This window comes from Lepidochelys kempii, chromosome 6 (assembly GCF_965140285.1).
Source record: "Lepidochelys kempii isolate rLepKem1 chromosome 6, rLepKem1.hap1, whole genome shotgun sequence".
NCBI lineage: Eukaryota > Metazoa > Chordata > Testudines > Cheloniidae > Lepidochelys > Lepidochelys kempii.
The window spans coordinates 111,909,102-111,933,243 of record NC_136385.1 but is presented as its reverse complement, the minus strand read 5'-3'; the positions used below and the strand labels follow the sequence as shown (position 1 = coordinate 111,933,243).

The 24,142-nt window shown below is 44.8% G+C and overlaps 1 protein-coding gene and 1 long non-coding RNA gene across 5 annotated transcripts in view; one reads left to right on the top strand and one right to left on the bottom strand.

The window, feature by feature from the left end:
* Positions 1-22,087, bottom strand: part of LOC140913372 (cytoplasmic dynein 1 heavy chain 1) — a 70,138-nt gene extending 48,051 nt beyond the window's left edge. The window contains exons 1-17 of one of the 4 annotated variants that reach the window (XR_012159565.2): positions 21,763-22,087; positions 17,021-17,108; positions 16,731-16,904; positions 16,218-16,473; positions 14,430-14,616; positions 13,956-14,227; positions 13,621-13,848; positions 11,475-12,551; positions 10,609-10,788; positions 7,753-7,902; positions 3,652-3,798; positions 3,326-3,466; positions 3,018-3,194; positions 2,778-2,888; positions 2,571-2,690; positions 2,010-2,249; positions 1,253-1,408 (exon numbers count right to left, since the gene is read on the bottom strand). Coding sequence is in view for 3 of the 4 variants with exons in the window: in XM_073349662.2 (XP_073205763.2) it covers positions 1,253-1,408; positions 2,010-2,249; positions 2,571-2,690; positions 2,778-2,888; positions 3,018-3,194; positions 3,326-3,466; positions 3,652-3,798; positions 7,753-7,902; positions 10,609-10,788; positions 11,475-12,551; positions 13,621-13,848; positions 13,956-14,227; positions 14,430-14,616; positions 16,218-16,473; positions 16,731-16,904; positions 17,021-17,108; positions 21,763-22,021 (3,963 nt within the window). In the remaining variant the exon portion in view is untranslated. Of the gene's footprint in view, positions 1-1,252; positions 1,409-2,009; positions 2,250-2,570; positions 2,691-2,777; positions 2,889-3,017; positions 3,195-3,325; positions 3,467-3,651; positions 3,799-7,752; positions 7,903-10,608; positions 10,789-11,474; positions 12,552-13,289; positions 13,569-13,620; positions 13,849-13,955; positions 14,228-14,429; positions 14,617-16,217; positions 16,474-16,730; positions 16,905-17,020; positions 17,109-21,762 lie in introns of those variants that run through there. The other 3 variants (XM_073349662.2, XM_073349663.2, XM_073349664.2) reach the window with 3 other exon arrangements.
* Positions 21,997-24,142, top strand: part of LOC140913375 (uncharacterized) — a 57,061-nt gene continuing 54,915 nt past the window's right edge. Inside the window, exon 1 of the long non-coding RNA XR_013635987.1 lies at positions 21,997-22,987. This is a non-coding gene — a long non-coding RNA (uncharacterized LOC140913375). The remainder of the gene's footprint in view (positions 22,988-24,142) is intronic.

The window sequence follows — 24,142 nt, the reverse complement described above, 5'->3', positions numbered from 1 at the left end:
GTTACTGCACAGCACACAAGAGTGAACGCCTACAGTATATCAAACTTGCCTTGCAGTAACATCTCATGTGGATGCTGCTACAGTGCAGTGCAGGTCCTGAAGTATGGCTTAGCAAAATATGACTTAGAACAGCATTTCTCAAACTGGGGGCTCTGGACCCTGGGGGTCCCCAAGTGTCCATGGGCCCCACTGATCAACTCAACTTCTCCCCATCCCTCCCAGCACCTGCACGCGGGGGAACAGCATTATTCCCTGGAGGCTACTGAAGCTAAACTGGGGAGATTTTAGGCACTAAGTCTGGAGGCACAGCGGGGCTAAGGCAGACTCTCTGCCTCCCCTGGCTCAGCGCCGCTACCCGCAGCCCCGGGGGGGGGGGGGGCGCGCTGGGGAGTAGAAGAGGAAGAGGGGGGTCTCCACGTGTTGCGTCAGCCCTGAGCACTGACTCTGAAGCTCCCATTTGCCAGGAACTGCTGTCTATGGGAGCTGCAGGGATGGTGCCTGCAGGTAGGGGCAGTGCATAGAGACCCCCTCGCCCTCCTGCCTAGGAGCTGCTAAAGGAGATATGTTGGTTGCTTTAGGTGGCGCTTACCTCGTGCGGCTCCCAAGACAGAACCCGCACCCCTCAGCCCCTCCTGCACCCCAACCTCTTGCCCCAGCCCAGAACCTGCACCCACACCCCATCCCAGAGCCCACATCCTGTACCCGCTCCTGCACCCAAACTCCCTTCCAGAGCCTGCACCCCCACCCTCTGCCCCAGCCTGGTGAAAGTGAGTGAGGGTGGGGGAGAACGAGTGACAGAGGGAAGGGGGAATGGAGGGGGCAGGGTTGGAGTGGGGGCAGGGCCTGGGGCTGAGCCGGGGGGTTGCGGGTCCCTGAAATTTTTATCAAAATGGGGGTTCTCGGGTTGCTGAAGTTTGAGAACTGCTGACTTAGAAGCTACTTGTCACGTACACAAGCCCTTAGTTTAATGGCCAGATTTCTACATCTTATAAAGCTGCCCTCAAACATCTGTGGTTGCAGTCTTAGTGGAAAAGCCAAGGGCTGAATGGGTATTGAGACTGAGTTACTCACTCCTAAGGCTGGACCATCCCAGTTAAGGTTAGGGCACAGTGATAGGGCAGCATGAAGGGAGAACCACTGACTGCTATGCCTTCTCTATGAATGAATTGAAGGACTTCTGCCTACAAGAAGCCATCTGTCCAGAACCATTTACAAGCACCAAATTCATGGATTTTTAAAAAACAGTCTGTACCTGCACACGTTCTTCACTGCCACTGAGTAGTCCTGTATCTGTTAGCTCAAGAGCTTCTTTGGCCTTTGCACATTTCTCACGATCATCTTTCAACCTACCAAATTTCCCTTCGTAAATGGTAAGTGCTTGAAGAGCCTCCTCAGGACGCAAGTTTCCCTAGAAAGAACCACATGAAGGACAACATGGCACAGATGTTAAGAGTTAGGGTTTAGCACTTCAAATCTGTGCAGAAACTACTTCTGATTAGCATCAGACACTAAGCTATCTCTTCTGCTTTAAGGAATTTACAGTTTCCTTGGCAGACCTTTAACTCTGGGTATACGAGTTACTGATCCCTTGCCTGGGTAAGCATCTAAAGAATCATCTTGGCAAGAGAGATGTTTTAGCAGACACTAGTAACTTTTACTTTAGGACACAGGCTCAACAAGATTCTTCCTCTTACCAAATATTCTATGAAGTGCACACTCCTTATTGCTAGTTAAATTTGTAAAAATCAAGTTACAATAGAGGTGTTTCCGTTTTAAAATGCAAGTCAGGGAAAGTGCTGGAATTTTAAACCAAGAGCAAAAGCAAGCTACACTTTCTGCCAAGTCACTAGGAAACCCCCTAAAGAGGATTCACATTTCTGCATCAAAATCTGTAAAAGTAACAACTATGCCCCCCTGTCTATTTCAGGGTTTACTGAACAACCTGTTTGTTTGTTACAGAATGCAAACTTTCTATCGTGAGTTCAGCAAAGAGACCTGAAAAAACTCACTGTCACAGGCTTTGTTTTCTCCCAGTCAGTCAGCAGGTCAGTTGTACGGCTCTCCACTGCTCGATCCTCTTGAACTATTTTCATTTGCAAGTTTGCTACTTGTTGCTGAATGGCAGAATCTTTGCGACGCATTATGTCATTGAAAGCACCCCACTCTCCTTCAATGTTGTCAATGTATAACCAGGAGGAAGGGAACTGGAACCTCTGTTTCTCCAGCAAGCGCTGACCATTGCGGTAAAGCTACAGTCCACACAAACATTGTTAGAAGGTAACCTACTTGAATTTCTAAAGTTCAATTCGAAATTCAGATAGCCAGAAGTCTAAAGAGAAATCAGCAATAAATCAGCCTAAAGAACCCTCAGAAGTATAAAGTACCTCAGTAAGGCTCACTATAGAATCGTGGTTTGAAAGTGTTTAATTTCCTGTCCTAGTAACTCTTCTAGATAGAGGCAGGGTTTCTCTTAGCAGGCTTAGACTGGTCATGATCAATTGTCCCCTCCCTGTAGAAAAGCTTTTACGGATTTCCAGAAACAAGATGTTAGTAAGAAAGTGACAACTTACCTCAACTTGTTTCTCAAACTGCTTGATTTTACGTTTCAGGGACTGTACATATGTGATGAAGGTCACTGCATCTGATGTGCTAGCAGTGTCCACTGAATGCTGCTCCAACTCTTGACGGGACTGTTAGAGGGAAAAAACCCAGTATTTTAAAGGTGGATGTAGTAAGTTGATTTTGTAATAAGGAATCATTGTTTGGACTATTCTTACCTTAGAAATTTGTGAATGGAACTCTGTCATGTTCTGACCTAGCATTTGGCCAAATTTACTGAGTACTTCCTTATGCCAAGAGTCATATTTCAAGTTCACCTTAGATTGTACCTGCAATCAAGAAAGTTTACCGAGTATTACTATTAGTTATGAAGTCTCGTTTTATTCTCTATAAGCCCATTCTGAAGTTTATTTCTGCAGGTTACTTTTACAAGATGCGTGAAAGTTTCAAGTTCTTACCTTCCCATAGTCTATGATAACAGGTCCAAATTCCTTCCTGGTTTCTGCATTGTCAAAGGTTCCTCTAGCCTTCCTTATCTGAACCAAGAGGGCTTGCCACTTATTTAAATCTTCTCCAAGACGGTTGTATATGTTTTCAGCTTGCATATCCCATAAGCACTGGTACTGCAGCCATACCTATTAATAAGTACGTTACATAAGTACATTGATGGGAGTTACCTTTGATTAAAGATATAGAAGCGCTCTTCTAAATCCAACAAATGCGTTATTCTACAATTGCAAACTGAAAATCAGAATTCATATCCTACCTTAACATACTGTTCAACCTCTGTCACAATGCCCATAACAGCCGAATAAGACTCCTCCAGCGCTACAGGACCGTCAGGCATCCGTGTTAAGGCGTTCCGATAGAACTTCTCTTCCTCAGACAACTCATAGTGTACACCCACCTGACAAGACCCACAATTAAATTGTGAAGTTGCATATACCAAGTTCACAATACATGGCCAGTTCTCATTTTCAAAAATTGCTCCTTCATAACCATTAAAGATTACATGATCTGTATACAACTGCAATGCAACAGTTCTAGGTAGAGCCATCTTATTAGATTTATAAATACATTTATTATGCTTACCTGGTATCTTTGACTTTGAATTCTGGGTAGCGATAGTATTACCATTTTCCAGGAAAACATTTCTTGATAGAGCTTATATCTGCATTCTTCAATTGGTGGATTCAAATAGATCACCTGGTTGGTTATCCTCAGTTCATGTACAACATTCTAGAGGCATAGAAAGACACCACATGAAGTTTCAATTTTGCTAAACAAGAACCTGCTGGGCCAGCTAAAGAAACACAAAATACATTTTAGACAAAGGCTGCAACCTCTTCTTCTTTGAGTGATAGTCCCTATTGTATTCCACTGAGGGTTAACAACAAGCAGGGTGCGAGGAAGATGATGGAACCATGGAGTGGAGAGCACTGCCATGCCAAGCGAGGCATCGGTCGCAGAGTCTTGCGCCAAGATGTAATGGGAAGAGAAGGTACATGCCGAAGTCCACTTGACCGTCCTACATATGTCTACAACTGATACATTGTGAAGCGCAGTTGTAGTCGATGCTTGAGCTCTCATGGGGTGGGGACAACCCCGATAACTGATAGTGTAATACACCCCAAAACTGACTTAGAAATCTGCTGAACAGAGATCACTTGCCCTTTAATCCTTTCTGCAATCGTGATAAAATGTCTAGGGAGACTTCCTGAATCATCTCATCCTCTGAAGGCAGAAAGCCAGGGCGCAGCAGATGTTAAGGGAGTGACGGCACAGTTCCCCCACGGAGGCGTGAGGTTTCAGAAAGAAAGCAGGTAAGTGTATGGGTTGGTTGAGATGAAAATGGGATACAATCTTTGTCAGAAACTTGGGGTGCAAGCATAGGGAAACACTGTCCTTATAGAACATAGTAAAGGGGGAGGGGTCTGTCACCATGACCCTCACTTCTCCAACCCAGAAGTAATAGCTACCAGGAAAGTGACCTTCATGGAGAGGAGAGAGAAAGAGGTGGCGGCCAGAGGTTCAAAGGGCAATTTCATCAACACTGTGAGGACAAGGTTGAGGTCCCATTGGGGAAGCAATGGACTGAAGGGGAGAATAAGTCCATTGGAGGTCCTTCCAAAATCTGGTAGTCAAGGGTGAGTAAAGAGAATGCCCCTCCACAGGAGGGTGAAAGGCACGGACAGTGGTTACGTGCACCTTGATGGAATTGAGCGTGAGGCCTGATGTCTTCAGGGAGAGAAGATAGTCCAAAAGAAGACAGATGTCCACATTTTCAGGAGCAAGACCCCTCTTGTTGGGTCCATGAGGTGAAACACTTCCACTTGTCCCTGTAGGACTGCATTGTGGACTCTTCTCTGCTATTCAAGAGGATATCTTGTACTGCTGATGAACATTCCTGCTCTAGTGAAGATCACATCCGAGCTTGTTTTTTGGATGGGTAAGAGTCTCTGGATTGGGATACTGGGTCCTGCAGCAGTGTCGTTTGAGGAGTTCTGGAAAAGCTGGCCACTGAAGCAGGGGGATATGCTGACATGTGGAGAAGAAAGGAAACCAGAACTGGCAAGGCCACAACAGGGTAATCAGAGTGACCGTCATTCTCTCCCATTAGATCTTGTGTAGGACACGTGGCAGAAGCTCTAGGGAGGAAAGGCATAATTGATCTGGTCCGACCTACATAGGACCAGGGCATCACCTTGGGAAAGGTCACTGAGCCCCCCCAGTCTCCCATAGGAATATTAGGTGCATTTGCTGTTGGTGTGGGAGATGAAGAGGTCCCTGGTCAGAATCCCACAGCGGTTAAAAATGTTGGTGACCACGGTGTTGTGGAGCTCCCATTCGTGATCCATCATGAATTTCCTGCTGAGAGAGTTGGCACTTAGCTTGAGTTCTGGGAAGGTATGCTACTGACAACAGTATCTTGTGAGCAACGCACCAATCCCAAAGATGAACTGCCTCCGTACAAAACATAGGTGACCTCATGCCCCCTTGTTTGTTGATTTAGTAAACAGGGATAGTGTTGTCTGACATGAGGAGAACATGACAGGAATGAATTAAATGTGAGAAATGTGCGACATGCTCTCCGCATCGCCCAAAGTTCTAGGACGTTGATGGGCATCCAGTATTCCTGAGCAGTCCAAAACTCCTGTGTCATGTGCTCACCCATGTGTGCACCCAATCCGACAAGTAACATATCTATGATCATTGTCATGCTTGAAGGACGGAAAGAATGATGTTCCGGTTCAGACCTGACCTGAATCATTCCACCGCTAGAGGGAGGAGAGAAGCTCTTGGGGAACTATCAGTAGAAAGTCCGTGATGTAGTTCATGGGAAAATAGATCCTCTGGAGGCACAGCTGTAGACAATGAAAGTGGAGACAAGCTAAGGCAGTAATGTATGTACAAATAACCCTGGCCAGAACAGAAGGACTGGAAATTGCAGTGGAAATCAGCTCTTGTAGGGCTCTGGGAGGTGGGCATGTGCTAATATTGCATTGATACAGGCCCCAATGAATTCTAGGAACTGTGTGGGATCCAACTGATTTTCTGATGTTTACACTCACCACCAGGGAGGAATGGAGTGTAAACAGCATGGAGGTCAAGGAATGCCCCTCCCCTTTGGCTGCTAGCAGCACAATCAAATAATCAAGGGAATATAAGGACCCCTTGGCAGCGGTCCACCGCTCCCGAGAAAACTTTGGTGAAGACTTGTCAAGCAGTGGTGAGTCCAAAATGTAGAACCTTGAATCTCAGGAAATGTCTGTGGGTAGGATGGATATCCATGTGGAAGCAAGCATCCTGCATATCGAGAGCTGTAAACCACATGCCTCTTTCTAACAAAGGAACGATGGTTGCTAGGGTGGCCATATGAAACTTTGGCTTGCATATGAAGTGGTTGAGACGACTGAGGTTTAAGATCCGCCTCCACATGCCCCTCTTGGGGACTAGAAAATAGGTGGACTAGAACCCTGCACCCTGATAGGTCATAGGAACAGGTTCTATCACTCCCCTTTGCAGGAGAGAGAGTCCACTTCTAGGCAGAGTAAGACTTGCACTTGGTTGCTGTTGCATAGATACCCAGTGACCGCAGAGCGGCTCTGGAGTCTTTGAGGGAGTGGAGGGAATCATCTGTCTTCTGACTCAAGAAATGAGACCCATTGAACGGGAAGTCCTCTATGGTGTTCTTTACTTCCCTTGGGAAACCTGATGAATGCAGCCATGACTCCCTCCACCTGAAGATTCCTGAAGCCATACTGAGTGAAGTGAGATGTGAAATTGGAGGCTGGCAGAAAAGAATACCTTCTGACACAAAATGTCCAGTCGCTTGCCCTCATTATCTGCTGGGGGAGAGCGCCAGCATTTCTGCCGGGCCTGCTCTGTCACTGCCTGCTCTTGGAACTGATGGTAGTCACCTGGGCACGAAGAGGGAGATGAAGACACTACAGCATCTGGAGATGACAAAGGGAACTGCTCTGGTTCCAGCAGTACTGTCAGAGTTGGACTAAGAGGAGCATCTTCCAACACTAGTTCAGAATACCTACTCTATAACCGTCAAAGATGCGAGGTGGGGGAACTCCTCTCGAGCGTAGTGGGAAGGTTACAAAGGCAGATACTGACACCACAATGCCCAGGATGGCCGACCAGGCAGATCCATTGCTATGGAGGGCCCCAAAGAGCAGGGTACCAATGGTTCAGTTGCTGGGGAAAGGGAGGGTACTGCCATTGAGTCTGCGGAATCTTAGGGTAGTCATATTGGTTATGGGAGGACAGATCCTGTACTCCATCCAAGTCCTCCAATGCCAAAAAATCAAAGCCCAGTTTTGAGGGCACCAGCATTCAAACTGGGGGATCCACAGGAGCCATAGGGAAATGGGCGGGAACATGGCCTGAAGGACGAAAGTCTAATGTAGAAAGGGGGACTGCCTCGCTACCAAAGGTTCCCTTGACTTCAGCGAAGCAAGGGCGTATGTGTGGACCAAGAGACACTACTACTTTCAAAATCTCCAGCTTCTCACGCATGGCGCGTGCATATAACCCCCAGAGGAATACAAATCAGGACCATGACCTGAAGAACTTACATTATATAGCAATATGTACTATCAGAGTATTTTTATTTCTACTCAAGGTTCTGGACGGTCTTATTTTAGCAAAAAGCATAATGAGTAACAGTCAAATGTAACTTACTTTGATCTTTGGCTCCCCACCAGGCTTGTGACTGACTTGAGGTGCATCTGTATCCATGTCAACTTCTGCTTTATCATCAGCTTGTCCAAGAAGAACTTGGGTCCAAGTTCTCAGCCCAGCCTGTAGACGAACTCCTAGTATTCGTTCAATCTAAGGGAGGAAGAAGCCATAATGAAAACAGATACAAAGACGCTTATATCATGTGTTCTCTCCAAAAGATTCCCGCATTGTCAAGAAATCCCTGAAACTTTCAGATACAGCAGGAGTTTTAAAGGATGGAAATTCAGCCTTACACTTTAGAACAGGAGTGGGGTTTTTTTAAAATTAAACGAACACTTTTAAAGCAAAGGAAGTTTAAGTCAACATGCTAGATTACTGTTTAGAGTATTTAAAAAAAATCCATGTTTTAGGAGGGGATCTAAATGTCAGATTTACTGCCATGTTATCCTAAGTAAGAGACTTCACTTTAGCATTAGGATTATTGTCGTCCGTATTAAGGTGTTGATGTTCACGCACATTGGAGAACCTGTCCTTACCCTGCCATACGTAGCACACAGGATTATTTTGCTAGCTATTATATTTTATTAATCCAGCCGGCAGTATCAATTAATAGGTTTCTTTTTCTGAAATTAATCCATTTTATTTTATCAGTATTAATTCCTTGGAATTTAGGATATGTTGAGGCATGTGTTTCCTAATAATAAGTTTTGCTGAAATGCAAGAAGCCTACCGGTCTGTAAGATCTGGTAAGATCTGCTACATAGCAAAAAGTATAATCAGGTATAAATATGTCAGCATAGAAGTTGGCAACCTTTGGCAAAGATAAGAATGGTCCCTGAACTTTGGGGAACCAAAGGGAGGAACTATCCACATCACATCACAGATTTATCCGGCTTCTACAACTGGTTGGTAACTGCAGGGTACACCACAACTTGGAGGACATCAATACAGCGTAGGTTGGCAGTTTTGGGAATGAGATAATCCTTAATATATTTAGAAAATAAGTGTCATAATCCACTAACCTATAGGAGAAGGGTACCAATAAAATTCTTAGGGTTCGGTAATAAAAGATTTGGGTATAGTAGGTTGGGTCTAAGTTACATAGGTTAGGATCCTATAAAATACCTTGTAAAAGAGCTCTTCGGGAGTCGACTCCAGTGGTGAGGTGGAGCCGGTTCACGCGAACCAGCTGTTAAATTTTCAAGCTGTTTTAGAATTGGTTGTTAACCCGCTTCCCTGCGAGCAGTGCTGAGGCTTTGATGGGCTCTGGCCGGGAAGTGATGTAATTCCTCTTCTGGCCGCTGGGGGTACTATGCTGCGGGAGCCACGTGGGCTGCCGCCTGGCCCTGAGCACAAGCCCTGTTGCTGCTGCTCCCCCGACCCCTGGCCCTGGGGCTCCCACTGCTGCCTGGCGGGCTGCGTCCTGCTGCTCGGGCTGCTCCGAGCCGCTCTCCCCGTGAGTACCCACCACCCTGCCCGCAGCCAGCCCCTGCCTCCAGCCACCCCCGCACCCCCTGCCTCCAGCTAGCCATGCCCCACGCCCCTGTCTGCAGCTGGCCCCATGTCCACTGGTGCCCTGCAGTTCCCAGGGCAGTAACCCTGCACACCTGCTTCAGCGAGGGGGGCATGGAGCAGCTGGGACCCACACATGTGCACATCCTAGGGTGACCAGACAGCAAGTGTGAAAAAATCAGGATGGGGGTGGGGGGGGTAATAGGAGCCTATATAAGAAAAAAGACCCCAAAATCGGGATTGTCCCTATAAAATCGGGACATCTGGTCACCCTAGCACACCCCCAGGGTGTGAAACCCACACATGTGAAACGGAGCTCATTTCTAGTTCAGGCCCATCTTTTTAAACAAGAAATTTAGGCAGGGTTAACATACATCCGTATTTTCCCAGGCAGGTCAGGCTTTTTGGTTCTTAAATCGCCAGCTGGGAAAATACGGACGTATGATAACCCTGTTGGTACAAAAAATACATACTGGGGCACATCCCTTAAATCAGAACTTTTTATAGGGAACCGGTTGTTAAGATTTTGGCAGCTCATCACTGGTCGACTCTATTCTAAAACTCTTCCTTTGATTCATTCATTTCATTCAGTTCTCCTATACTATATAGACGATCACGTTATCAGGTCAGCTTGTGCAGTATAGTATAACTACTCAGCATTCCTAACCATGGGGGAAGCCAGCACCATCGCGTAATCGGACATGCCAGGGAGTGAGGATGGTCCTTCACCTCCTATTACTGTGTCCTCAAGGAGGAGTGAGAGTATGTTAGGTTAAGGTACTTATAACAGAAATGTTACCACCAGGAGTTTTGGAATTCTTTTACTGTTTTGCAGTTATAAGTTTCATTGCATTTCAAGAAAGGTTTTATCAATTTGGTATTGTCCTCAGTGTACTATTTCTTGTCAAGCACCCCGAGAATCCTCTCCTGTTATAGAGCTCATTGAGTTCTTGAACTCTGTAGTCTGAATTGGAGAAGAATCTATAAATATTCTGGTCGGATGCGATCAGTGGCGAGCCATTAAACTAACCCATTAAATTCAGGTCAACGCATATTCAACCATCTATTAAGCCTTTAGCTATTATCCTGTCAGCTAAAAGGCTAGCAAGTCTCCCCTGGAATCCATTAATTCCAGTCATTGGGAGCAAAGCACTTTTATCTGTCTGCCTAAGAGCCTGCCAGATGTCCTAAATGGCATTTGGTAGAGATATTCAAGCAACTGGCAAATAGATTGGAAATTCTCACTCTAGGTCACTTGAAAGTGGTAGACCACGTTGTTAGTGACAAATTACTCTGCCACCTAACACCTTTGAAGGCTACGTTCACTTTGAGTGAAAGACCTACCTCCATATCCAACTTATTGACCCAGATAGGCAGATTGGAATATGAATGAAGATTCAAGTCATCCACAGCTTTTTGAACTCTGTTCAAGATTTCTGAAAAAGTCTTATGATCATACATGCAGGTTTCCAAGGATCGAACTTCCAGGTCTATTTTTTCTTCAATAATGAGCAGATCATCCACCTAAGGGAACATTTAATTTTAGTACTTTGCTGATAGCAGTCTGCCATGTTGAGGGAAGTGATAAAACATCCCTCTCTCACAAAAAGAGCTACATCCATTCTTGCAAAGGGGGAGAGGGGGGAGAGTCATTACATTTTCATTCACTGAAACTTACTGAAGACTCTGGGAACTTGCCTGATAATGGAGAAGTCAGAATTTGACTAAATTAGCACAAAAATTTGGCTAATTCCCTTAATCTAAAAGGGAGATACTGAGAAACATGCATTCAGGTTTTTAAAAAGGTAGCTGATGCTATACTAGAATATAAAGCATTAATACAACACGTGTTCATGTTATAATCACTAACTAAAAAGGTTCAGTAGCTACTTCATGAAATTAGCATTTTTTATAAGATATGGTTTCTCTACCACCCCCTAAAGAGAACATTTGCTACATTACCAGGTAATAATCTGAGAGCATACATCTTGTCAATTGTTTTTCTATTCAGCGACTTCTTCAATACTATAAGACATTGTGGAATCTAAGCAATAGTTGCATACAGTAAGATTATTTTCCAAGAGGAAGACACCTGTTGTCCTGAATAGTATACAATCCAAAACTAAAATATTTTGTTGCTGATAAACTCAACTGCCACCGATATGTGCAGAGTCTCCCTTGGAAAAAAGAACATAATCAGTAGAACAAACCTTTTCTTGGAAGCTGAAGACAGTCTCTGCTAGGCGTTGTACATAGGGGTCAAGTTTGTATGACTCCCACACCAGGGCAATACCTTCTCCAATCAAAGCCTGCACTTCCTTCTTTAGGCCAGCTACCAGCAGAGAAATAGTGTTACGCTCTTCCACCTTCTCACAGGTCCGTTCATATGTACGGACACTTTCAATCAGAGAAATAGCAAAAGGATAGAGCTGGTTTGCTTGGTGAGCTTTGTTGACAATTGCAAGTGGAACACGAAATCCAAACCACTTAAGGTTGCGGACTTCTTTTGAGAGTGTAATTATTTCTGGGAGAAAGTTGACCTTTAGTTTGAGGACATTTCCAGTTCGGCCTCTAACACGAGTGCTTTCAATAGTGAAGATACGGCCACACACACCAAGGTTGCGCTGCTGAACCTTCCTTGCCCAATCATCAAATATTTCTTGAGTGTTGAGCTTCATACGGAAGCTGTCTCCATCCTGCTTCAGCTTCTGGCCTTCCACATGATTCTCCCAACCTTTGCCAAGCACATCTTCAACACGCTTCATGTAGGCTGTGAGCTGTCGATCAATCTGTTTGGCCCAGATTATAGACCCAGAAACAGGAGGCAAGTCGCGAACATGACTCATTTTGCAAGCCTGACTTTGTGGGTATTGTACCTTGAATTTGTCATGAAGAGACTCAATATCATCTTTTACACGCTGGATCAATTGTGTTTGATATTCACGAATAGCACCCCGAATGTGAGGTCTGACAAACAAAGCATTGAATCTGGAGAAGATCCGAAACATTTCATTTGCATTCTTTGCTGTGCCAAGCTGGTCTCGTAGACGAGCAGTTATTCTTGTTTCAACCCTATCAATTCTTTCATCATACCGTTTCATTGCTGCCTCCCAGGCTTCTGTACCTTCTTTGGAAACATCTAAGCCATCTACTTCTTTAACATTCTCATAAGCAAGATTCACTTCTTCAATAGCATTAGCGTCCGCAGCATCAAAAAGGACTTCTGCTACCTTCATATCCTGGGGTTCAGGTACATCTCCTTGATTCTGCTGGGCAACAGCAGTGACCTGCATAAAGTCACAGAGTTTAGTAAAGACTCACTGATCTAACCGTTTCTTTGTCACACACATGTTCAGAGTGAAGCATTTTATGTACACATTGTAAAAAGACACATGCAATTACTTTTTGCACTGTACTTACAGTTGACTAAACCCTTTGGAACCTAAGGGTGCTAATTTGGTTTCTGTTGGGTATTAATCTGCAAATGAGACGAGGAGAGTATATCTTCTGCTGCACGCTGTTTAGCAATAATGAGAGATTCTCCACTTCAAACTTGTGCTGTAGTTATTTGCCAGATTCAAAATCAAGCGATCCAAACTTAAAGCAAGTTATTGCATGCAGGATCCATTTTTTCCAATCACATGGAAAAACAGGCCAGCATTAGAGTGCTTTTATTCATGGATTTAAGTATGGACACTTTAGCCTTATTATTAAGAAAACGTGGAAGAATGTAATACCATTCTTCTCATTAATGTCTGTAAGCAAACTGAAAAATGATTACATATCTTTCACTATTGTCAGGGTATAAACACTGAATAATTGAATAGGACTGCTCCTTTTGGAAAACTAAAGACAATTTAAAAACATGCCCTCAAGGCCTGAAAATAAATCCCCAGATTCTTTTTCCTTTTGAAGAGAGATTATACAGAGAAAAAACATTGCTGTTTGCATGAATACAAAAGTGATCAGTTACAGATTGAATTGGTACTGGTACATTTCTAATGTAGCTGAAAATGGGTCTTTACCGCTATGTCACAGATATCAAAACTTTGAAGTAACTGTTTAACTTGCTTCAGATCCATCAGAGGAGCTCACAGCTATGAGAGTGATTGTATATTCCTTTCCATGGTGGATTTAGAAAGCTTCTAAGAGTTCTACCCAAACTCTGTTGGTTATGTTTTGCACCTGTGGTTCCTTTAGTCGGCTGTTTGCAGGGGAACACAAGTAATTTTGCTTTTGTGAGTTAATACATTTTACCATGACTGGCTTGTAGGCTTTCATCAAGAGATGGGAAACTACTATATCTTTACCAGATGTATAGGCAGTTACCCCAATTAGAAAGGAGTGGAACACTACCTGAGGTCTTAAGACTCTCACAATCACTGCTCTCAGCTGCTCATGCTGGCGCCTGAACTTCCTCATTTGATCAAGACGAGCCTGCAGTTTCCTGTGGGCAGGATTGATACGCCACACCATCTTCAGATTCTCTTCTCTCTTTCTCTTCACAATATCTCTCAGCAACACTTGTAATTTCTCATATTCATCATCCCAAGTTTGGAAGACTTCAAAACATGCAACCATAACCTGAAAATTTAAGAACGTAAACTTGTTTGACTCTCAAACGACATGCTCTCATAGTTGCATTCAGTGTGTTACGTTAGCTATTACCATATTTGACATCCTAGACGTACCTTTTCAAACTCTTCATAGGCAACATGCATCAGTTTTCTGGTTCCCAATACTTTCAGTAGCTGAGAACTCAGGTCTCTTGAAATGGCTTCCACTAGACGCAGTGCCCTTTGAATGGGGTACTTCGTATTTCTGATTTTTCTCAGGTGGGTGAATATTGCCACAAGTGCCTGTCTTATTTTGTCCAGTTCAGTAGCAGACAACAAGTCATTCAAAGGAAAGTCTTTCATCAGTGGATTGTAGTCATTTACAGTTTCCAGTGCCTGTTTTAGACCTAAATACAATACAAGAGAGTTAAATTTAATTGACCTCATTGTGTCAATTCCATCTGGCCAGTTTAAAGACAATAGTTTTCACTTCATACAAGGTGAAGCTTTTTGATTGTGATATTGATGTTTAACTTGTGTAACTATATCACAAGAGCTAAACTTCCACAGAAACTGCTCATGAAGCTACAGCACATTGTAATTTCTTACCTGTGTCTGTGTCAAAGCTGACAGTAGCATGAAAACGTTTGCCATGTTTCAAGATATCTAGTGTCAGGAGGACTTCTGGGCTTTCACGCTTCTCCTGAATGCGGTACAGGGCACGTTCCAAGTTCAGCCAGAAACTAATTTCCTGTAAAGCCGTGCCTGACGCAGGATCTCGATCCAGTTTGGTCACCTTAAAGACATAAATGAAATGTTGAAGAAAGTGACATGCTTTTGTTGTGTAACTGTTTATTAATAGAAGTGCAAACCTACCTACAACAATTAACTGCCTCCACACAATTTTAATAGTTCAACATGCCAAAATGGAAAGTTCTAGTCTACACGAGCCTACTGCAAGCAATTCACCAACAACTGTAATAGTGAACGTTGCCTGCAGTAGCTGTACACAAAAGGTGTAAATTAAAAAATATTCCTAGGGTAAAAGAAGAGCCAAATTAAAGTGTTTTCACAGGTGAGCAAACGTATTTCTTTAGGCTTCTGGGAGGTACACTGGAGAAGGTGCAAAGCTGTTGTTGTTGACGCCAAGTGGAAGTGACCCCGTATCTACCCGGGATAGACTGAACTCATTTAGACATAGGAGTTGTGGTTGCTTTAAAAAACAAGTGTAGTTGGTACCCTATCTCCATTTGGTTTCAGTCACCGTGAGTTATGCAGAAGGGCACTGAATACAGCCCCAACATAAGCCATGCTCGTTGGGAACCTGCTGGGTGTACTAAATCAGTCCCAGAATCCAATGATTGCAGGAGCTGGCAATAAAATGAAAGAAGGAAGCTGTGGCCTCATCCTTTGCCTCAGTGTACCCATGCAGGAACACTGAGAATTTGGTCATGAAAAAGTAAAAAGCCAATATTTCATCGTTATTTAGATTATGCCTGTGTGTGTAGGAGCAAGTGATATGCATGCATCCTATGAAATCTTAAGGTATAAGTTTGCAATACATTAAGGATAGAGCAGCCAGCTTTGCTTATGTTTGTCTCAATTATAGCATCCATCCACAAATTATTTCCAGAAGTAAAAATTCAAGTCTTGACACAGATATTTCAAGTTAACTAAGTGTCACTGTATAGTAGCCTCTTCAAAATTTATCTTCACCACAACTTGAAAAACTCCCACTCCCCTTTGGAAGATAGATATTATTGCCCAGAGAAGTGAGCCGACTCAAGCAAGGGAGTCGGTGGCTCCTTTGGAGGAAGAGTGGTGCATCATTACTCCTGTAACAGAAGGGGAGGAGAAGCAAAACACACCATAGCACAGACACAGCTCGAGTAGAGATGCTGGAAGCCCTACTGCTTTTCCCCAGAAAGGAGGGGACTGCCAGAAGGGGCCTTGCTGGAAAGTGAAGGCCTTACTAAGTACCCCAGAGGAGGCCTACAGAGTGGCTGGGTTGGGCATAAAACTGATTAATTCATGCCTAAGTATATTTATTAGGGATGTCAGTTCAGGGCATCTGCACTTCATCCTCACTTGGGCCAGCAAGGGCACTTACACCAGTCATTTTTTACTACCTCAATGGTAAGACACAAAATTAGCCAGTGTTTTATTAGTAACTATTTACTTGAAGGCAAAGAACCTCAGCCAGGTTCTCAACTGTACACTGGTGTAGCTCAGTTTACGCCGGCTGAGAATCTGGCCCTGTGTTTAGAATTTCCTGCATGGAGTAAGATTTTACTATATGGTTAAGGGGCCAGCAGCAAAAGAGGAGGCTTTCACACCCTTAAAGAATGACGCAGGAGTTTCTACCGAGTAGTCTGATATTTGGTTCTGCAATTTTACCTTCTGTATTTCTCTAATCCATCGATTAACTCCAGACTGTAGCTGGTTGAGAAAAGTTGGGTCCTCAACCTTGTCACCGAAGTCAGTAACCTTTGGCTTTTCTCCATGCTCATAACATTGCTTGGCAACATTAGTAATAATTGGATGAATTGGCAAACTGATCTCTGGAATTTCAATATTCTGCTGCAAGTGCAGCAGTCCCATTTCAAGTTCTGCAATTTTCTTCTCAACTGATGGAGCCATTTTATCACCATCCCTGGGGGGAAAAAACGTTACCAAATGAAAAGTGAGACCAACAGGCATATATGAACATAAGTGCATGTAATTTTATGTAACTTGAACTACATCCTCAACAAGCAGCACCAATTTGTGACAATCTCATAAGCAATAGCCTAGCTTCAAGATCATTTTCCTATTAAAATTGTTTCAAGTCCTATTTACCCCACCCCACAATCTTTTTGATCCATTTTTCATTAGTACTGACATTTTATTATTTGCATTTAACAGAATTACCTGTCTGCTTTGCCAGACTCTCTGATATAGGACTTAAAAAAGGGAGCAACAGCATTGCTAATGAAAGAATGTAATGTTTCATAAGGAGAATCTTCACTAAGAGTAAGCACTCTCAGTTGGGAGGACACTGGTTTGTCAGCATCGATCACTGGTGTACGCTTAATGAATGCCAAACTGCGGAGCAAAGAAAAAAGTTAGTTAACCATAAGACATTTAATTCCAGAATACAGTAAATTACAGTAGCTCTAGTATAACACAAGATTAGGACATGTATATCAGACTGCACTCACCTGTTTGACTTTAGCCCATAATGAATGTCAGTATTAATGCTATAGGATATAAACTCTTTTTCCTCTTCTCCTTCATCACCCACATCCTCTGCAAACAGAGTGATATATTAAAAACCTCTAACACACACTTGAAAGCCTATGAACCCACCCCTCTCCACCCCATCTACCTCACACCTATTCGTGCAGGAGCTCTTTTGTACCCATCTCTCATCTAGGTTTGAAACTTTACACAGAGTACTGTGTGCCATACAGCTCAAGTTTTATTTTTAGGGGTTTGAGATTCTACCTATAATAACCAGATAAGATGAAAACTGGTGAAGCCTTGTTACTTAGCTTGAGAATTGTACGATCAGTATTTGATTTTTAATCAACATTTCCAAGGCAACTGAATTGAAATGATACCAACAATGATTTCATTTGTTGTCAGCAGAATTGGACAGAACATATCAAAGTATATTTTCATTTGCACTAAACCATAACTTAGAACCCAGAAACGCATGACTCCTCAAGACAGAGGTTTTTACGGCTTTATTACAAGCGATTGGTTACTTCTGGATCACTACTGCTCCCCTTTTTTCTAGGCTGCTTCCTGTAAGAATTGCTGTAGCGAAAGCAAAATAATAAGCCAACTCCTTACATGCTGATTTCAAGAGATAGATTTGCAGAGTTTCCCCACAATACAAAGCCTGAGTTATGGCTTTTTAAAACTACACAGTTTTATCATTTCAGTATGCTTAAAGACCCGCAAGAACATGCCACAAGATCATCAGTTTTATTCCTTTTCATAACTTAGCCTTGATATTTTTCAAAGACTTCAAATTATACTAACAAAAAGAGGAGATTAAAAGTACAAAATGTAAGAGAAAACGATTGTTTCCCTAATTTAGCTAGTGAGTCACAAGGTGATGTAATCGCTGTGCATGCTGGCACTTCTGCAGTGAAACCACTGCAATGCAGCACAAAGCTGTCTCCATCTGAGGAAGACACGCCCAAGCTAGAAAAAGAACAAGAGCATTACTCTCCTGTTCTCCCAATGCCTCCAAAAGAAACTACCAGAGTTTTATTTCGTATTACTGTAGCACCTAAAGCCCATGGACTAATAGTAGCCCATTGTGGTAGATGCCCCTGATGTCCAGATGAAACCAACCACTTAACAGCACACAATTTATGTTTGATAAGATTAACTGGTGAATCTTTGTGATCTGAAGTCTGGCTCTTCTCCTGAGAGTTGATAGTAGTCAGCACTGGGTGCTTTACATTTTCAAGTCAGAGTAGAAAAGTCAACACTTAACATTTTAACTTTGTAACAAAGCAGGAGTGCTAGAACTCTACCCATTGCACTTAAAGGTATTCAACCTCCTTCCTACCGTATTAGCTGTGTAAAAGCTCTGACAATCCAGCCGCGTATTTACATTAGAATACGACTTCCAACAGAAGTAAATTCTCTTACCCCAGGTGATGCTGACAGGAATCATAGCTCTAGTGAGCTCATCAGTACTATATTTCCAGCACACTTTTTCAGAATGTTTTTAATCATCTTTTAAAAATTCAACATATGAGTGGTCAGGCTATTAATTTTTAGCGGCTGAAGCTGACCAAGAGTGTCCATAAAAGTCAGGTGGATCAGTTTTAAAAATATTAACAAAACCTTTTCTAGAATGTGGTATTTTAAAAGTTAGGCTATTAGTGTAGAACAGATTCCTTTTTGATGAAGTGTTTAAAACAAGATTTAAGAATTTTAGCAAAACTACTCTCCCCATATAGAGGTGCACCTTTGTATGGTTCCTCTATACAAAGAAAGCATCTGAGGGTATGTCTACACTACAATTAATCACCGAAGCTCCCTGTACCTGAGTGAAGAGGCTGTTAATTGTGGTGCAGACAGGCTTGGGCAGACTGAGCTCTGGGACCCTCCCACATCACAGGCTGGAGCCCGAATGTCTAAGTAGCCCCTTAGCCACAGTCAGCTGGCACAGGCCAGGTGCAGGTGTCTAATTACAGTACAGACATACCTGAAGGGAACAACAGTCCTTTGCAGACCCCAAAAGATCAAATCTATATCTGATCCAGACATTCCATATATTTCAGAAACATGCTATCCAAACTCAAAAAATTTCACTTTTGGCGTTTACAAGACAAATGCTATCACTAAAATACTTATGCACACAAACACCCACATGCACAACATGACTTGTTGCAAGCCTGAAGTGAAAGATCAGACGGATCAAGCTCCAATTATTAAAAAAAGCTCCAGAGGAACAGCTTGCCATTTGAGTCCTCCGACCCTCCTTAAAGGGATTCTTCTGCTAGTGAAGAAAAACTAATCCTGCTGAAGACCTGTTAGAAGACCTGTGGTTTTTGGGAGGGGGGTGAGAGAACCTGGATTTGTGCAGGAAATGGCCCAACTTGATTATCATGCACATTGTGTAAAGAGTTGTCACTTTGGATGGGCTATCACCAGCAGGAGAGTGAATTTGTGTGGGGGGGTGGAGGGTGAGAAAACCTGGATTTGTGCTGGAAATGGCCCAACCTGATGATCACTTTAGATAAGCTATTACCAGCAGGACAGTGGGGTGGGAGGAGGTATTGTTTCATATTCTCTGTGTATATATAAAGTCTGCTGCAGTTTCCACGGTATGCATCCGATGAAGTGAGCTGTAGCTCACGAAAGCTCATGCTCAAATAAATTGGTTAGTCTCTAAGGTGCCACAAGTACTCCTTTTCTTTTTGCGAATACAAACTGACACGGCTGTTACTCTGAAACCTGTTAGAGATCTGGTTTTTTTAGGGGATGGAGGTAGGGTGAGCAGGGCCAAACAATTTTGACATTTGGCCCAAGGCACATTTGTTGGGTGATGTTTAGGTAGAGCAATATCCTCACAAAAGATTTATCCTGTCAGGAGTGAGGAAATGTATCCATCACAGAAAGGAATGAGTAATACCAAAATGTTCGCAGACTGTTCTCAGAGCACTTTCTCTTAGACGTAACATGATGTGTACAGTAAAAATAGTCTGTGCCTGCAATATTTGAACATGCTGGGGTAGACTGGGGGCTAAGTGCACCAGGGGTACATCTACACTGCAATAAAATAACTCACTGAGCAGCTGTGGCTGGTGCCCATCAGCTGATTCAGACTTGTGGGGCTTGGGCTGACGGGGCTAAAAATTGCAGTGTAGACATTAGAGGGCAGGGCGTGGGTCCCAGAGTCAGGTCTCCTCCCGGAGATGAACATTTACATTGCCATGTTTAGTCCAGCAGCCCAAGCCAAATGACTTGGGCTCTGGTACTGTGCTGCAGATTTCATTACAGTGTAGACATACTAGCTGTCTCATAAATGGGGCAACTGGAGTTAGAGCACAATTGGCTCATTTTGTGTGTGTGTTTAAGTACTTTGACTTCCCACTCTCACCCCACTTCTCCACCCAAACTATTGCAAAACAGCTTTGATCAGGGGCTAGACATACCAGATCACCTCACTAACTGTCAAGGAGCAATTCACCCATAAAAAAGTTACTAGTTGCTGTACAAAGGGGAAGGCAGAAACACAATGCAAATACCTAACATAGAAAAGTACCCAGCCAGGTTTTGAAATAATGATTCCATTTTAACTGAATGTGACTGGTGTTAATATATCTCGGTTGCTAAGCATTCTTGCCTCTAGGGCTAGGCCATAAAATAACAATCCAAGCCATTCAACAGCACTGGCTCATACCCACTGTTTTTACTGCACTGCAGTACTTTGCAACACTGTGGCAGGTACAGGCCTTCAAATGAAATTACTGGGAGATTCCTTCTGCCTGCATCTATGAACTAGCCACATAGAAACTAATGATCCTTTGATACTTCTCAAATTGACCAAAGAAAAATCCGAACATCATGCCCTTACCTTTTCAAGTCTATGTTAAGGTACAACGGCTGTTATATTTACTTACATAAGACCTTTCAGCCAGCATCTACATCTTAGTTTATAAAGACTCTTTTTTTTGGGGGGCGGGGGGGAGAGAATGGGGACATGTGGCCCAACACAGCAATAAAGTCAGATGCCGTTGTGAAGATCCAAGTTCAAGGCTTCCAAGCACTCCAGTGCTGCAAAGCCAAGCTAGAAACTTGACAAAACAATAAATGCACAGTGTCCACACATGTCTTTTTTCAAAGACCAGTGTTGATTTCTTAAGCTCCGTAATTTAAAACTGAAGCACCAGTTTCTGGCTATTTTTTCTTCCCACAGCATAGACACGTTAGTAGCCCCTCTATAGAAGTTTTGGGTTAGCTTTCAGGACCAAGGCTATGGTACATTCCCTCCCTGTGGGAACGGACAGGGGTGTTGCTGGGTGGGTTACAGCATCTCGTCTCTCTATTCCAATACAGGAGGTTACAGGGAGAGCCAGTTCCACCCCTGGGGGGGAAATCAGTTCGGGAACTGTTGAGGGGGCGGTCTCCCTTCTTCCAAGAGGGGGTTACAGGGTGCACCACACTGTGCATGTGGGGGACGGGGTGGGGATATAGGAGGATCACAGACCCACCCCTCACTCCGTGCGTGTGCGCGTGGCGAGTATACGGGGGGAGGCCAGAGACCCGCCCAGCCCAGTAACACGAAGTGGGGGAAGAACAGTCACCGCAACGCACAAAGCGGCGGCTGCCGCCATCTTGACAGCTGCCATCTGCAGCGGAGGGAGGCTCCCCCCACCTCCCCGCCCGGCTCTCCCCACCGCAGCGGCTCGGCGCCCGGCCCGGCTCTCACCCTTGAGCGTGGAGCGCTCCACCAGCACGGTGTGCACCTGCGGGTCGGAGAGGAACTTGCGCATCTGCTCCAGGGCGCCCTTCTCCTCCATCGCCGCCTCTAGCGCGGCCGGGGCCTCGCCGCCGTCCTCCAGCAGCAGCGGCACCAGCTTGCGCAGGTGCTTCTGCAGCACCGAGACGTCGGCCACATTCTGCACCGCCGAGCCCGGCACGTCCAGGCCGCCCTCCTCGCCCCCGCCGCCGCCGCCTGCGTCCGACATACTGAGACAGCCAGACACAACTCAGAGCCTGCTTCGGCTGCTGAGCCGCCGCCTAGTACTACTGAGCCGGCCGCACCCACCACCCCGCCCAGTAATCAGCTCCCGCCCCCGCCGCGGGGCGGCCTGGGAAGTGTAGTCCGCACAGCCCGGATGGGCGACAGAGCCGAAGAGCATGACTACAAATCCCAGCATGCACATTTGAACGGGGGCGGGGCGACTCTGCGACCCAGAGCATCCTGGAGCTGTCATTCACTGAGGTCACCCCCCCCGACGAGAAAGGCGGCCAACAAAGGCGACAAATCCCGCTTTGCCTTGGGCAGGCAGATCCGCGACGGTGCGGACCACATGCATGCTGGGGAATGTAGTTCCTACCGTCCCGCTCGCTCGTCGCGACGTCAAGAGGGAAAACTATAAGTTCCATAATGCACCGGGACAGATCCGGCCTTCACAAGGGCAGCCTGGGAGCTGAAGTTCACTGGGCGGGGCGGGGGCAAGGCCGGTCGCGCGGCTAGCGGGAGGAATGACTCGAAGCTCCAGGCTCCGCCGTTCGCCCCGCGACTGCGTTAGAAAGCGTTTCCTCAGACGCTGCAGCGGGGGAGGGGCAGGGGATCATTGCTCAGGCCAGTGCGGTGTTTCTGCTTCAGAAAAGTCAAAGGACGGGCCAAGCAGCCCCCCCCCCCCGGGTGACTGCAGTCTCGGTCGGTGTGTGTTATTATTGCTGTCTGCCCTGCACCAGCCCCGGTCACAGAGCCTCCCAGCCGCGGCCGGGCGCCAGGCTCCCTGGGCATGGCTGGGCAGCCGCGGGCCGTGGGGGGCGCGAAGGGGAGCACGTGCCGGGAGCCCCGGTAACTCCCAAGCGCGCCCGCACGGCAGATGTTCGCAGGACTGTGCGTGGCGGCTGGGACTGAACCCCCAGGCATGGAGCAGACCTCTCCTGGCCGCAGCCTGTGCGCCTGCTCACCTAAGGCAAGTAGCATGTTTCTGAAAAACACGCGAGTGCAATGCCACCTTTTTCATTCCGGTCCTAATCGTGGGCGGGAGACTCGAATTTGCAGCCGAGCTGATGGGGGAGGGGGGGTCTTGTAAGGCTGGGTGGCTCTGCCCGTTCTTGCTGATTTGAATGGGAACTCTTGCCGTTTACATTTTAAGGTTTATAGTTTTATTTGATCTTGACAGTAGTAACCAAGCCGCTGTAACCTGCAGTTGCCAGGGTAATCACGAGTTGGGGGGGGGGGGGAGTCATCCTGCCATCAGGCCCATGTGGGCGAACCTTGTGACCATTGACTTCAGCGGGGTATCATGTGGGTAAAAAGGTACAGCCCTTCTGATCCTATTGCAGCACATGGCAGGTTGGGCTAAATTCCACTCTCCCTTATGCTGATGTAACAGGGCAGAACGGCCCTTTATGTAATTGTTCCAGAGAGGGGGGAAAAAACAGTTAAAAAATTTCGTATGTAAAAAAAAAAAAAAAAGCCAAATTAGGGGACAGTAAAAATAGAATTTATAAAATGAATATATAAAAATGACAAATACTGAATATTCACTAGATTAGAAAAGAGCTAGGCTAATGACCAAATTAAATGACATGATGTGGGCTGACTTGGACCCCACTCCAGTAATCTGCATCAGCATAGGAGTCTGCAGGTACAAGTCAATCAGATGGTAAGATCCACATCCTGGTCCCACACCGCAGTTTAGAACTCCCACATGTACTTTACACTCATCAGATTAGTCCTAATTGTGTTTTTAACTGGGCCATTTAAATAAACAACACTTTTGTTAGATATAGGCTTTGCACAATTTAATGAGTCCAACACCTCAAGAGTTAATTCTCTTTTATTCAACAATTCATAGATTGTAAAGCCAGAAAGGATCACACTGATTATCTAGTCTGATCTCCTGTATAACACAGACCATAGAACTTCCCAAAAAATAATTTCTGTTTGAACTAGAGTATATATTATAGAAAAAAAAATTAATCTTAAAAAAACCCCATGCACATGGACTGACAGTTTTTCAAAGTGTGTGGTATATCCCCCACCAGGCAATCTCTGAATTAGGTCATGTCAACACTACCACTTATGTCAGGAAAACTTATGTTGCTCGGGTGTGTGAAAAAAC